This window comes from Odocoileus virginianus, chromosome 17, assembly GCF_023699985.2.
Source record: "Odocoileus virginianus isolate 20LAN1187 ecotype Illinois chromosome 17, Ovbor_1.2, whole genome shotgun sequence".
In the NCBI taxonomy this organism is placed as follows: domain Eukaryota; kingdom Metazoa; phylum Chordata; class Mammalia; order Artiodactyla; family Cervidae; genus Odocoileus; species Odocoileus virginianus.
In genome coordinates this window covers 38,463,773-38,478,825 of record NC_069690.1, presented here as the reverse complement: position 1 = coordinate 38,478,825, position 15,053 = coordinate 38,463,773, and the positions used below count along the sequence as shown (strand labels likewise).

General features: G+C 39.1%; 1 protein-coding gene across 5 annotated transcripts; it reads right to left on the bottom strand.

Annotated features, from left to right (window-relative positions):
- Positions 1-4,288: 4,288 nt before the first annotated feature.
- Positions 4,289-13,595, bottom strand: ZPBP2 (zona pellucida binding protein 2). 5 transcript variants are annotated; one of them, XM_020890061.2, is made up of 8 exons: positions 13,344-13,595; positions 13,145-13,210; positions 11,866-11,991; positions 11,058-11,219; positions 9,055-9,273; positions 8,446-8,528; positions 7,021-7,201; positions 4,289-6,319 (listed from the first exon to the last, which is right to left on the bottom strand). In XM_020890061.2, exons 1-8 carry the CDS (start codon positions 13,390-13,392, stop codon positions 6,225-6,227), a joined length of 981 nt encoding a protein of 326 aa, XP_020745720.2. In that variant the 5' UTR covers positions 13,393-13,595; the 3' UTR covers positions 4,289-6,224. The 5 variants fall into 5 exon arrangements, 4 of the variants coding, with proteins under 4 accessions (XP_020745720.2, XP_070335513.1, XP_020745721.2 ...); XM_070479412.1 differs by having other exon boundaries at positions 7,094-7,201; XM_020890062.2 differs by having other exon boundaries at positions 13,453-13,594.
- Between the last annotated feature and the right edge of the window lie 1,458 nt (positions 13,596-15,053).

Below are 15,053 nucleotides of genomic sequence, written 5' to 3'. Positions count from 1 at the left end.
GATGATAAGATCAGGGACAGGCACATGGGAAAGGGGTGGGTTTTGAGGATGGTAGAAATATTTTATTTCTTCACTGGGAGGTGGGTAGTTCAGATGTTTATTTGATAATTATGTTAAACAGTAAATTAGTGTTTAATGCACTTTTCTGTATGCATGTTATATTTCACAGTAACAGTGGTGAAAAAAAAGGAGAATGGTGATGCTTGTTTCATTTTAAGCTTTTTGTGTGTTGAGGCAGTATAATCCTTCCTCTTCCTGTCTTCTGAAATCTTCCCTCAAATCTACCACCTAAACATCCAAAGGACACAACTGCTATCTAAGTCACAACGGCACTTAATTGCAGTGCTTTTTTGTCTCAGACACTGGTCTGTGCCCTCCCTGGTGATAGAGACCAAGACTACTGAACACTGGACCTGTAGTAAATAAAAGCTTATTGATAGAATGTATGCAAATTACCAGTCAATGCTAAAGGAAATCAACCCTGAATATTCATTGGAAGGACTGACGCTGAAGCTGAAGCTTCAAAACTTTGGCCCCCTGATGCAAAAAGCTGACTCATTGGAAAAGACCCTGATGCTGGGAAAGATTGAAGGCAGGAGAAGGGGACGACAGAGGATGAGATGGTTGGATGGCATCACCGACTCTATGGACATGAGTTCGAGCAAACTCCGGGAGATGGTGAAGGACACGGAAGCCTGGCGTGTTGCAGTGCGTGGTGTCACAAAGAATCGGACACAACTGAGTGACTGAAGAACAATAATGCAAATTATGGTGAAAGCTCTAGATTCCTAGCTGTGTGGAATTACTTCATTGTTTATCACAGGCCCACAAAGGAGTGACGGAGCAACAACCACCACCACAAAGCTAATACAGAGCCTTAAAACTGTTGGTGTTTTATGGTCTACATAGCTGTTTCATATAAAGTTATATTTTAAGAGAGGCTGAATCTGGTATTAATTTCCCCACAGCAGGGATGAGAAAATGGTCTTTGCCAAGATACAAAATGATGAGTCAGGACTAGAATCAAAAAGCCAGGGTCTTTCCATTGTAACCTGTAGACATCTTTCTCACTTGCTTTCTGTCACTCAAGGGAGACATAATTTGCAAGATGCTTTGGAGATTGGATATTAGACTTCATCATCTGGGCCATAGGAAAGAAGAGGGAGGCAAACACATATACCTCCACCCTCAGTTTCGTCTTTCCTCTGCATTTACAAATTTGGTTGACTTTCTTCTGCTTGAGTCACATTCCAAATAACTCCCACAGAAATGAGGTAGGGTCGAGGTGCCGAAATTAGAGCTCTCCAGTCCAAGTTTTATGCTTAAAGCACAAAACTTTTTTTTCTTTTTGCTTCCCAATTTCCTTACCGTCTTTGTTTTCCAAATACCCTCACTGTGGTCTATTTGTTTCCAGATTCTGATACTAGGTATCAATGTGTTACCCTGGGATGACCCAAAGTGATAGTACTGTATCTGTTTATCCTTCACGGATCTTCAACTCACATATCTAGCAGTCTTCAAAACAAACACTGCCACTTGGCAACCATACTTTGGCACCAATCATGTTTCTGCAACCTTAGGGTCCTTCAGACCTACATAATTCATTACTGTGCAAGAGCAAGTTATATTACTTTGTGATAGTTAAAATCTCTGGCCCAGTAGGAATTACAAAAATTCTTTCTTTGGCTACTTAATTTTCAATTCTGAGGAATGGGTTATTAGTGAAATAATAAGCCTGCTGTGATAGAAAATAACTTCCACTCTAGGCCACTGACACCTGCACAAACCTGGTAGTGATATGTTTTTCCCCATTACTGTAACTTAAAAATTAATGTTTCTTGAGATCAGGTTTTGCTTTTGACTATTAACATTATTTCTACTCATAGAGGTAATCATACTAATCTGTCAGTTTATCTATGTTCTTCCTTTTGAGGGGATGAAGAAGCTTCTGAAACTGAAGGAGGAAATCAAGAAGTGCCTCAGAAACATTTATCAGATGCATGAACTATGGGGTAAGGGAAGCCTGCTAACGGTGAACACAGTTAAGAAGCAAATACAGCAGCAACCTGAAGAGGACAGGGGCACTGGAGGATGTAAAACATAATATAAAAGAGAAAACTGCTTTCTGGCTTAGGGAAAAAAAAGAAATTCACAAACGCAAGAGCAGTGGCTACACACTGCAGGATTTTCTAAGGAGAGGGAAGGAAAAGCCAAGCTGAGCTGCCATCAAACAGCAGGAGGTTGTTCCCTTGACAGGGCCCTGCAGCATGTGCATGTCTCCCCTGGCCGCAGCCTGCAGTGCATGGGGCCAGCAGCTTCACCAGCAGCCCTTCTTCCTTGTGTGGTTTTGCAGCAGAGTCTTTAGGGTTCTCTACATCTTATTATCCAATTCCTTATTATTCTAATCCCGTTATGGTTAACAATTCTTTATATTAAAATTTCCCTGTTCAAAATGCTTTATGTTTTCTGTCTGTTTGGACCCGACTGGCACACATACTTACAATGTTAACACTAACAAAAAATAACCCTAATACTAAAACACAGATAATGATATCATAAGGAAGGAAAACTGCAGACTAATATGTCTCATAAAATAAATGCAAATTTCCTCAACAGAATATTAGCAAATCAAATTCAACAATGTATAAGATAACTGTACATTATGACTAAAAATTGATGCTTTTGAACTGTGGTGTTGGAGAAGACTCTTTGAGAGTCCTTGGACTGAAGGAGATTAAACCAGTCAATCCTAAAGGAAACCAGTCCTGAATATTCACTGAAAGGACTGATGTTGAAGCTGAAAGCCCAATACTTTGGCCACGTGATGCAAAGAACTGACTCACTGGAAAACATCCTGATGCTGGGAAAGATTGAAGGCAGGAGGAGAAGGGGATGACAGAGGATGAGATGGTTGGATGGCATCACCGGCTCCATGGACATGAGTTTGAGTAAACTCCGGGAGTTGGTGATGGATAGGGAGGCCTGGCATTCTGCAATCCATGGGGTCACAGAGAGTCGGACACGACTGAACACTGAACTAAAGTGATGGCTAAAAACAATTTATTCTGAATATAGAAGAATAGTTCCAACATTTGAAAATCAATTTATCTATCACAACAACAGACTAAAGATGAAAATATCATATGATCGTATCAATCAAATAGAGGAATAGAGAACTTCCTCAACAAACATATATTAAAAAAAAACTATACCTAACATCACATGTAATAGTGAGAAACTAGATGCTTTCTCTCTAAGATTAGAAACAAGACAAGGATGTGCCCACTCACTGTTACTATTCAATGTCATACTGGAAGTGCTAGCTATTACAGTAAGACTAGATCAGGAAATAATAGATATACAGATTGGAAGGAAGAAATAAAACTCTTTTGTTTGCAGATGACATGGTTGTCTAAGTAGAAAATCTCAAAGAATCTACAAAAAAACCTCCTGGAATTAATAGCATTAGAGAAAGATCACAGGATGTAAGGTTAATATACAAAAGTTAATTGCCTTCCTAAATAACCAGCAATTAAACACTTGGAATTTGAAATTAAAAATACAAGACCATAGATTTCCCTTGTCCAGTGGTTAAGAAGCCACCTGCCCAGGCAGGGGACAGGGGTTCAACCCCTGGTCCAAGAAGATCCTACAAGCCACAGAGCAACTACACCTGTGTGCCACAACTACTGAGCCTGTGTGCCTGGAGCCTATGCTTTGGGAATGAGAAGCCCAAGCATCACAACTGGCGAGCAGCCCCCACTTACTGCAACTAGAGAAAACCTGTGTGAAGCAATGAAGATCCAGCACAGTCAAATAATAAATTTTTTTAAAAGTTTATATAAAAAGGCAAAAGACCCAGGATAACTAACACCATACTGAAGAAGAACTAAGTCAGGGGACTGATACCAACCAAATGTAAGCCTTACTATACAGTAATCAAGGTAGTACCATACTGAGGAAAGATTACGTGAATTAATAAATAGGGAACCCAGACATAGACCCACACAAATGTAGTCAACTGACCTTTGGCAAAGGAGCAAAGGCAGTTCAATGGAGGAAGGACAGTCTTTTCAACAAATGGTGCTGGAACCATCCATAGGCAAAAAAAAAAAAAAAAAAAAAATCATCTAAACATACAACTTACATTTTTCACAAAAACTAATTCATCTTAGACTAAATGTAAATCATGAAACTAAATAACTTCTTGAATACAACAGGAGCAAACTACATGACTTTGGGCCTGGTGATGAGTTTGTAGACATAAAAAGCGTGATCCATGGAAAAGTACTGGTAAACTATAATTTTATTTATCTTTGGCTACACTGGGTCTTCCTTGTTGCCCAGGCTTTCTTCTAGTTGTGGCGAGCGGGGGCTGCTCTCCGGTTGCAGTGTGTAGGCTTCTCACTGCAGCAGCTTCTCCTGTTGCTGAACGTGGGCTCCAGGGCGCACAGGCTTCTGTGGGTGCAGCGCGAGGGCTCAGCAGTTGCAGGTCCCTGGCTCTGGAGCACAGGCTCAGTAGTTGGGGTGCATGCACTTAGTTGCTCCACAGCATGTAGGATCTTCCCAGACTAGGGGCTGAACCAGTGTCTCCTGCATTGGCAGGGGGATTCTTTACCAGTGAGCTACTAGGGAAGCCCAAAATTGGTAAACTGGATTTTACTAAACTTAAAAACTTCTGCTCAGCGAAAGACATTGTGAGAAGAGACAAACCACAAAATTGGAGAAAATATTTGCAAAACACATATCTGATAAGAATTTGTATCTAAAATATACAAAGAACTCTTGGAACTCAACAATATGAGTGAAAAATTCAATAAAAACAAGGAGAAAGATCTAAATGACAGATACACAGATGGCAAATAAACACATGAAATAATGCACAGACATTATGGGATTTAAAATTAAAACAGTAACGAACTATCACTACATACCTAATAGAATAGCCCAAAAAAAAAAAAAAAACTTAAAATACCAAAAGCTGGTGAAGATGAGGAACAAGAAACACATCCATTGTGGTAGGAATGTAAAATGGTAAACCAATTTGGAACACAGGTTGGAAATTTCTTACAAAACTAGACATTATCTTACCACACAACCCAGAAATCATGCTCCTAGGTATTTACGCCATTGATTTGAAAACTCATGTCCATACAAAAACCTGTACACAAATATTTATAGCAATTTTATTCATAATCATCAAAAACTGGGAGCAATCAAGATGTCCTTTATACACCCATGATATGGAATATTAGTCAGCAATAAAAAAATGCTCTATCAAAGCCATACAGTGACATGGAGGAATCTTAAATGAATATTGGTAAGTGAAAGAAGCCAGTCTGGAAAGTCTACATACTGTATGGTTCCAAGTTTAATCCACTTTGGGAAAGGCAAAACTGTAGAGACAGTAACAAGATTAGTGGTTGTCAAGGACTGTGGGGTAAGAGAGAGAGAAGAACAGATTAAACACAGGGCATTTTAAGGGTGGTGAAACTATTCTGTATGAACTGTAGGGGTGGACACATCAATATGCACTTGTCAAAACCCACAGAACCGTACGACATGCAGAATGAACCTTAATATAAACTATTAACTGTAGTTAATAATAATGTATCAACATTGGTCCATTAATGATAACAAATGTATCACGCTAATGCAAGATGATACTAATAGGGGAAACTTGGGAGGGGTGAGGGTGTGGGCTGAAGCGGGTATATGGAACTCTGTAATAGCTGCTCAATTTTTCTGCAACCCTAAAACTATACTAAAAAATAAAGCCTGTTATTCTAAAATAAATAGACTAAAAGCAAAGAGACTAAAAGAAACAACTTTTTTGGTTCTAATTATAAAGGTAATGTATTATGATAGATCATATGAGTGATATCAAACAAATTAATATATGGAAAGTATAAAATTTTATTATATTATACTTGCCTACTCTTCTTGACCTTAACATAGTTTTAAGTACAAAGAAACAAGATTGTTTGTAAGCAACAAAACATATTTCATTAAAAATCATCCACTGAGATTAAATGCCTTCTTAGAAATACCATGTTGACTATCTTTTTATGGTTTTTAAAATGTATGTTTTCCAATGTTTAGGTCTTACTGATCTTCCTTAATAAAAATATCTATGACACTTTGGGATGTGAACAAATCATCTTATGTCCTCCACCTCCACAAGCAAGTAATGATGCTTTCACCCCTAGTCTTCATGTTGAAATTTACTGGCATGATTTAGCTCCGTAGATTTGGACGGAAATGCAGGTCTGACATGTAACATCAACATCAGGACTAAAAGTCCCAGGACTACAAACCACTGCAGAGGAAAATACAATGGAGTAGATTATTATAATTTCAGTTAAAGGTATTTTATACCAATAATACAAATTGCCATCAATGTCACACCACTGACATTCTATATCTATGTTCTACTACCAGTAATGTGCAACCAATTATACTGTGGAAGATTATTTATGAGTTTTTTTTTTCTTGGCTCCGCTGAGCAGGTTGCAGGATCTTAGTTCCCCAGCCACGGATTAAACCTGGAGCCATGGCAGTCAAAGTGGAGTCCTAACCACTGGACTGCCAGGGAACTCCCCATTTATGAGTTTGAAATATTGTTATCTGATGACCTTAGATAGTACTGTAAAAGAAAGCTACTTTTTCCTTTAATAGCATCTTCCAGTAACTTCTGCATTGCTCCATTTATGAGTTCCTATTTCTTGTTTTCTAGTTCCTATTTCTAATTTCTAGGCAGGACCATTTTGTTTCCTTTCATAGTATAGTATCTCAAGTCAGAACACTATAGAGATATTTTGTAATACAAAAGATTATACTAGGTAGAATTAATATACATGAAGATAACTATGTTTAGAAATTTGAGCTTCGAATTTTTACTTCCCTTTAACTAAATACATTTCTTTGGTAAGAAAATCACTATAAATATTCAATTCAATTATGCTAAGAGAACTCTGACTAGATAACCTAAATAACTAGATACATGTATTTTATAATTACCACAACAGGTAGCGCAATTGCTGTGTAGACCTTCATTTTTTCCAAAGCCTGGACGACAGCTATCCATACGTACTATTTGAAAACTGTGATCCACAAAATGCATGGCTGGTAGAGTTTTATTTAGATCATGGTTGAAAATATATGCTTGGCTCCGGAAAAATTCTTCTATTCGATCTCTTGCCTAAGATTTTAAAACACCAGAGAGAAGTATAATTACTAAACTGTGAACCAAATTTCTTCTCCTATATCAGAGGCAATGAAATGTAACAAGCATGGCCCTGCTTTACACAACAGATGAATTCCTGAAAAGTTGCATGTTAATACCAAAATTAGTTTAGCCTGAACTTATCAATTATTGTCAATTTTTAGGTACAACAGTTAAGAATTAAAATGAGGTTAAAAAGCACTTGTTTTGAATTATTTGCAGCATGTCTATTCCATATGTAGATAACTGGGAGTTGATTGTTTCTAACTCTAAGGAGCCAAGCAAGATGGAAACCAAAACTTTAATTAGCATTACAGACTAATGGTGTAAATTTTATTTTTTGAGCACAGGGCTTAAATAGTAACTAATAATAACCCATAAACCATGCACAATGTTAAGGGTATGGACTTAGGGACTAGAGGAGGAGAATGAAGGTATTTTTTTAGACTATGCCCTGAGCCTCAAATAAGGCAGAGGAGAGAGCAACTATTATGATCAGTAAAGACACAGTTTTGGAAAAACCAATGTTTTAACCTAGAATGACATGATTATAAGGCTGTTCATTATTTATTAGTTTTTATAAGGCTGTTTTCATTTTTTAAAATGAATGAATTTATTTTTGGCTGTGCTGGGTCCTCATTGCTGGGCAGTCTTTTCTCCAGCTGCAGAGAGTGGAGGCTCCTCTCTAGTTGCAGGGCATGGGTTTCTCATTGTGGTGGCTTGTCTTGTTGCGGTGCTTGGGCTCGAGGGCGCACGGGCTCCAGTAGTTGCAGCAAGTGAGCTAAGTAGTTGCGGCTCCTAAGCTCTAGAGCACAGGCTCAGCAACTGTGGTGCAGAGGCCTAGTTGCTCCACAGCATGTGGGGGTCTTCCTGGATCAAGGATCAAACCTCTGTCTCCACTATTGGCAGGTGAATTCTTTACCAGTGAGCCACCAGGGAAGCCCTGTAAGGCTGTTTTTCAAGCTGCTGCTTGGTTACATTTGGAGAACAAAGACCAGTGATCCGTCCTTCTTCTATCACAGGAAAAATACATAATATTAACCCAGGGAGTTATATAATATTCCAAACATACTATTCCAAGACAAAACATTTTAAAATAGCTAAGACTTTCACAATCTCAGTTTATAAAACTGAAACCAATATCAGTAATATTTCATGCTTACATTTTAAACAGCTTTGTTTACTATTCAAATACATTCCCCCTACACTGAAATTCTCACCTGGAGGATATTATGATTAGTGGTATCTTCACAGTCAATAGACTCATTGCATGTACCTTTCCACCCTGGTGCAAAAGGATTAACTGGAGGGGAGGAAAAATGACATCTTCACAAAACGATTCCAAAAAGTTCCAAACATTCCAATAAAGTTCCAAATGCTGAATTCAGTATACATGTGTGCAGGTGTTTAATTTATGTAATCCTAGAAAGGTGCGCAATTTGAATAATTTATACATTATGATTTCACTCCATCTGGGGGCTAATGGAGGTAACTACAAGGCTTTAAAATGAATAGAAATAAATTTGGTTTGGTTTCCCCCTTTTGTTAAGTTCTCAAAAATACAATTTAAAATTCTATAGGAAGTTATAACTTAAATATTAGCTGCATAGTTAAAGGCCATATTTATAAAATGCTATTGACTTCTCAAAAATAGGCAAGGCAAATAATTAATGTGTCAATTTTTAAAACCACAGTCAGGCTAAGAACAACAACATATTTTAGTCCCTAACAAGCATTTAACGCCTACTACTTATTTCTCATGTTAATATGGCAATTAATTCTGTAATAAGATTAAACTCATAAATTTAAAGAATATTAAAAATTTTTACCTTGAAAGGCTATAAATAGCTCATGAATGAGGCCATGTTTTGGAACTTTAACAAAATGGCATTTATATGATGGTTCTATTATATGGCATGACAAATCAAAGATTAAATTATCCAAGATTTTCTTCAGGACTCGAAAAAGCAGATCGTTGTATTTTCCTACACAAGATTTTGTGGTAAAACGTACAGCCATCTGATATGAATAGTCAGGTTCCCGATAGGCTTTAAAAAAAAAGATGAGAATAAAACAATTGTGCCTAGCATCATTTCCAAATAACACGTAATATTAAATACCATCAATCTTGCAATCCACCACAGAAACTTAATTTATCTAATAAAATGTTTTAAGAGCTTCTCAGGTGGCACAGTGCAGGAGTGGCCAATGTGGGAGACACAAGAAGACGCAGGTCTGATCCCTGGGTAAGGAAGATTCCCCTGGAGAAGGAAATGGCAACCCACTCCAGTATTCTTGCCTAGAGAATCCCATGGACAGAGGAGCCTGGTGGGCTACAGTCAATGGGATGTCCAAGGGTCAGACATGACTGAACAACTGAGCACAAAATGTTTTAACAATTTGTCCTCATGAAAAGATGTAAAACTAATGACTTTAATGAAAAAGGTTATTTTGTCTGATACATTATCTACTCAGTACAAGAGAAGAGATAGGTTTTGTGGGTGCCCTATATATGTAATTTAAAGTATCAAGAAAAAAATAAGATTCTGGTGGGGAGAGTCTTAGTTTATAGAAGTATCACGGGTGTTAGCACAGTACAGTGAAAAGGATCATTAATTTGCTTTTATGGAATTAAACATCAATTTTTAAATTACCTAGCAAAACTGTGATAATGCAGATTGTGCCTGCATATCTATACAGTGAGAAGTGGGAGGCTGAAAGAGGATTATTTAGGACACACTATTTTGATGCCAATTTGAGGTTCCTTGGTCACATTTCAATTCAGTTCAGTCGCTCAGTTGTGTCCGACTCTTTGCGATCCCATGAACTGCAGCACACCAGGCCTCCCTATCCATCACCAACTCCCAGAGTTCACCCAAACCCACGTCCACTGAGTCGGTGATGCCATCCAACCATCTCATCCTCTGTTGTCCCCTTCTCCTACTGCCCTCAATCTTTCCCAGCATCAGGGTCTTTTCAAATGAGTCAGCTCTTTGCAGCAGGTGGCCAAAATATTGGTGTTTCAGCTTCAATATCAGTCCTTCCAATCAGGAGATCAGGACCCAGGACTGATCTCCTTTTAGGATGGACTGGTTGGATCTCCTTGCAGTCTAAGGGACTCTCAAGAGTCTTCTCCAACACCACAGTTCAAAAGCATCAATTCTTCCATGCTCAGCCTTCTTTATAGTCCAACTCTCACATCCATACATGACCACTGGAAAAACCATAGCCTTGACTAGATGGACCTTTGTTGGCAAAGTAATGTCTCTACTTTTTAATATGCTGCTTAGGTTGGTCATAACTTTCCAAGGAGTAAGCGTCTTTTAATCTCATGGCTGCAATCACCATCTGCAGTCATTTTGGAGCCCCAAAAATAAAGTCAGTCACTGTTTCCACTGTCTCCCCATCTATTTGCCATGAAGTGATGGGACTGTATGCCATGATCTTAGTTTTTTGAATGTTGAGTTTTAAGCCAACTTTTTCACTCTCCTCTTTCATCAAGAGGCTCTTTAGTTCTTCACTTTCTGCCATAAGGGTGGTGTCATCTGCACATCTGAAGTCATTGATATTTCTCCCGGAAATCTTGATTCCCGCCTGTGCTTCCTCCAGCCCAGCGTTTCTCATGATGTACTCTGCATATAAGTTAAATGAGCAGGGTGACAATATACAGCCTTGACATACTCCTTTTCCTATTTGGAACCAGCCACATTTAAAATACTCTACAAGCCATACCAATTATATATAACAGATTCATTTACACTAAATGAAGAAATCATATACTTAATTCTTATCCAAACAAAATGTATAAGTGAAAATGTGCCTATATTCTTACCAAAAATCATAAAGTCATATCTCTGCTTTACTACCTTTTCTTCTTGGGTTTCTGCTTTGATAGTCTTATAAGAAAAACTGCATGTATAAAGTCCAGACAAAGGCTCCAGAAAGTCTTTCACTGTCAGCTTTCCTGTATTAGTTATATTTATTCTATTACTTCCTAAACAGAAAGAGTAAATGAGTTGGTTATTTAACATGTAACAATTCAAACACTATTTAGTAAACTTGGGGTTACAAATACATACAAAAATTTATAAATTAATAGACAATTTTAACTTCAAGAATTCAACAAAGTCTTAATTCTGCTGTATTAGTCAATGGAAAACCACATAAGTATACTTTTGAAATATATTTTGGTTTTCTTTAATTCAATTCTTGGCATCTAATTTCAATTGATTTATACCAGTAATTCAGTAAATGAGATTATAGTACCTTATAGTACAATGCAATTTCTTCACATAAGACAGAAATTAATAATCCTTACATTCTAAGACACCCTTCTAATGTCATGAAAAATTACAAATTAGTTACCTCATTTCCTATCACAGATAATGCAAAGATAAATTTTAGGTTTTATAAAAACTTCTGAACTAATAAGGCTTTGGGAGGAAAGGTACAAAAATTATTGCTTCAGTTTTTTGCATAAGAAGAAAATAAGGTACAGACTAGGTTATGATTGTCTAAATACTGAGTAAGTGAAACTGCAGTTAAAAGTAAATTACAACTTTTTCATTCTCATAAATAATAGTGCTTTTCTAAAAGTTTGCATCATTTAAAAAAGAAGATATTAAAATCAAATAACTTACCTGTTAATGGCTTTTCATTAGGCCCAACCCATAAGTAGGTGGGGTCCACCGTTTCTTTTTCAGCGAGTTTAAAGTCCATACAGACAAGGACTGGGCTGTTGTGATGTAATTTTACATACACTTTCACTATGACAAAATAAAACAGTATATAACTACATTTTATAGCAAAATTTAACACACTTTCTACCATTGTGTCCCAAAGTTACTTTGATTAGTTCTCTTTGTATTTAACGGTTTTAAAAATCAGCATATCATTATAACATTTGTAAAACTAAAGTCCTTTTTACTTCTCATAGACTTTTAAAACTCTAGACTAGCCGAGAGTCATTATTTTTTTTCTGTGATAGTATAGTATTTATAATAATGTACATAATACACATTTTAGTGTACAGATTCAGAACTAGAATAAAAAAAATTGAAGCGATGGTAGAATCAATTTAAAGATCAGAAAAGGATCTGTTTGCTTGCAAAACTATTTTAAAGATGATCATTATCATCCCCCAGGCAAATGTGATATTTAGCTGTAAGTGTCCTCTGTTAGGAACAATAATTCAGTCTATGTGGGACACATAAGGAAGATTTTCTGCAATTCCTAGTCTATTTCGGATTTGATGGAAGCAGCAACAATGTGCTTGGAACAATACTGTCCCACAAGATACTAATTTTAAAGCCTGCTGAACACCAGGCTCTGAACCTATAAAGAAGATACTGTACCACAATTCGGTGGTGGCACGCAGGGGGAGGGGCTCCAAAAACGGAGCGATTCCAAATCTAACCAACGCTACGAACCGGCCCAAAGTCATCTAAAGTTAGCCGTATGACTAATTTTCCTTGGGGAGTGTGTGAAAGTTTTATCCAGGGACAAATGACATTTGAGCTGAGCCGGAAATGATGTGTAGGGGTTCTAGTTAATGAAGGGATAAGGACATTCCAAACAGAGGGACTTCCAGGCCGGGAAATCACTCCTCTGAGCTGGCCTCGCAGGTTGCAAAGCAGCAGGGACATCCTGAAGAGAGGTGGTATCAGAAAAAGACCTATAAATTGAATCTTAGCTCCTCACGAGCCGTGCTTCTTTAGGCAAGATTCTTCTTTACGCAACTGAGGCGCAGTGGCGTCGCTCTAAGGATGAAACGATGCAACAACCTCCAGGAAGTGCAGAGCACACAGTTGACGTTCTATAAACTTTTGCTCCATTTCCCTGTTCGGGAAAAAACCTCAGCAGAGACACGGGGCCCCCGGCTCTTCGGATGGACTCTGCGGGTGAAGAGATCCTCATTACCTGGGTGTCCCGGCTTGCCATAAATGAAGCCTTTCTCAGTGCGTTCGGAATTACGCTGCCATCCAACTGCGGAGGGAAAAAAAACCACTGACCAAATGGAAGAGGAGCCGGAGCTCAGACTGGGGCGGGGCGGGGCAAAGCGAGGAGGCTGGACCGGGAAGCTGCGGGAAGCCTAGGGGCCGGGCGGGAGGAGCCCCACCTCCTGTGAGGTACCAGAGCACCGCGGAGAGTAGGACCCACGCTCGCATCACGGCTCAGGGGCTAGCGTCGCGGGAGGGTTAGGCGTCGAAGGGCGGGCTCCTTCCTACCTCAGCCCCAGCGCCACGCCTCCCCATCTCTCCTCCACCGAGCGGAGCAAACCGCCAGGGTCCGCTCCCCTACCGTGCGTAGCTACAAAGGGAGAGGACGCGCAGGAGAGCGCGAGCGTGCTCCGCGGCCTGTCGCGCGTGGGTGGGGCTGGGGGCGGGGCGTGTGCAGAGGGCCGGGCCCTGGCAGGTGCACGGGAGGCGAGCGCCCCGCCCCTCGCGCGCACGCGGTCGCCGTCATGTGGATGCTTCCGGTGCTTCGCGCCTCGAGTCTGGCGCCATTTTCTCGCGCTCTTGTCCGCTTAGTTCTCTGGGCAGTCGGTGAGAGAAGAAAAGCCTTGGCGTTTTAGTCATTTCCTTAGTCTAGGAGCTGAAGAGATCGACGAGAGGAACACGGTGGGCACAATGGGATAGGGCGGATAGGGGATGAGATTACATTAGGATCTGAGGAAAGAGAAGCTTCCACTTCACAGGAAGCAGAGAGCCCTGCGTGTGAATTCCCTATGCCTTTCTTATGAATTGTCTGGAACTGTGTGCACAATCTTTATCAAATTCTTAACTTCCAGTTTTCACCCAACTGTGTTCTAATCCACAGAACGAAGAACCTGAAGAACTAGTGCACCAACGAGGTGTCTCTAGGCCTTTTGTTTAACCTTCATTTTCAACTTCCAGTATCATACGATGTTGAGAGACTCCACTTGCAAATGTATCCAGGGTTGTGAAGTAAGCCTGCTTTAACACGGGCCCAGTTGAAAGGCAAGATCTCCAAATGCTTTTTTTGCAGGGTGGATGCTCAGTCAAGATCAGCGAGCTCCAAAAGAGACCAGGCTAGTGTCTTTCATGGTTCCTTCTTGGCTACTCATTTAGTGGCCTGGAAAGCCCTGTGTATTGTCTGTTTCTTAGCAGCGGGACACCCTCAGTCGTGGTTTTGAGTAGGCTGGTGGGTAGAGAGCCCAAGGTTCAGACAGGGTGCAGAATGATTATTTGGGGGTGAGATCAAGAGTTTTCGGTTTTATTTCCTTTGAGCCGAGTCAGTACTTGGACTATCTCATATGGTCCAGGAGCAGCCTTTGTCAGTGATTTCAGTTTTAGTCACTGTTAATTTTACCTACATAGCATAAGCCATGAAATGTGATTTAGTGAGTCAGATCCACCCTTGTCAGTTACCAAGTCTAGATTCATGGTTTAGTCTCAACTGTTACCTTCTGAAAGTAATGATAATGAAGACAAATTTAGGCATTATCTCTGATTCCCTGGAAGTTTATCATTAAATCCACAGTGTTTTATTAGCTTCCCAGTTACAAGTAATTGATCCTTGTAAACCCTTTGATCAACTTTGAATAGTATAAGAAGAGACTTAACCAAATGAGTAGTGATTTGTTCAAAGAATCCATCTACCCTTTAAAAAAAAACAATTTTAGAATAGTTTTAGATTTACAAAAAAATTGTGAAGATAGTACCAAGTTCTCGTGTATTTCTTATTTCCTGACAATTAACACCTTACATTTGTTATGGTATCTTTCTCACAAGTAATGACCAATATTGATACCTTATTAAATAAAGTTCATACTTGATTCAGATTTCCTTTGTTTTTACCTAATGGC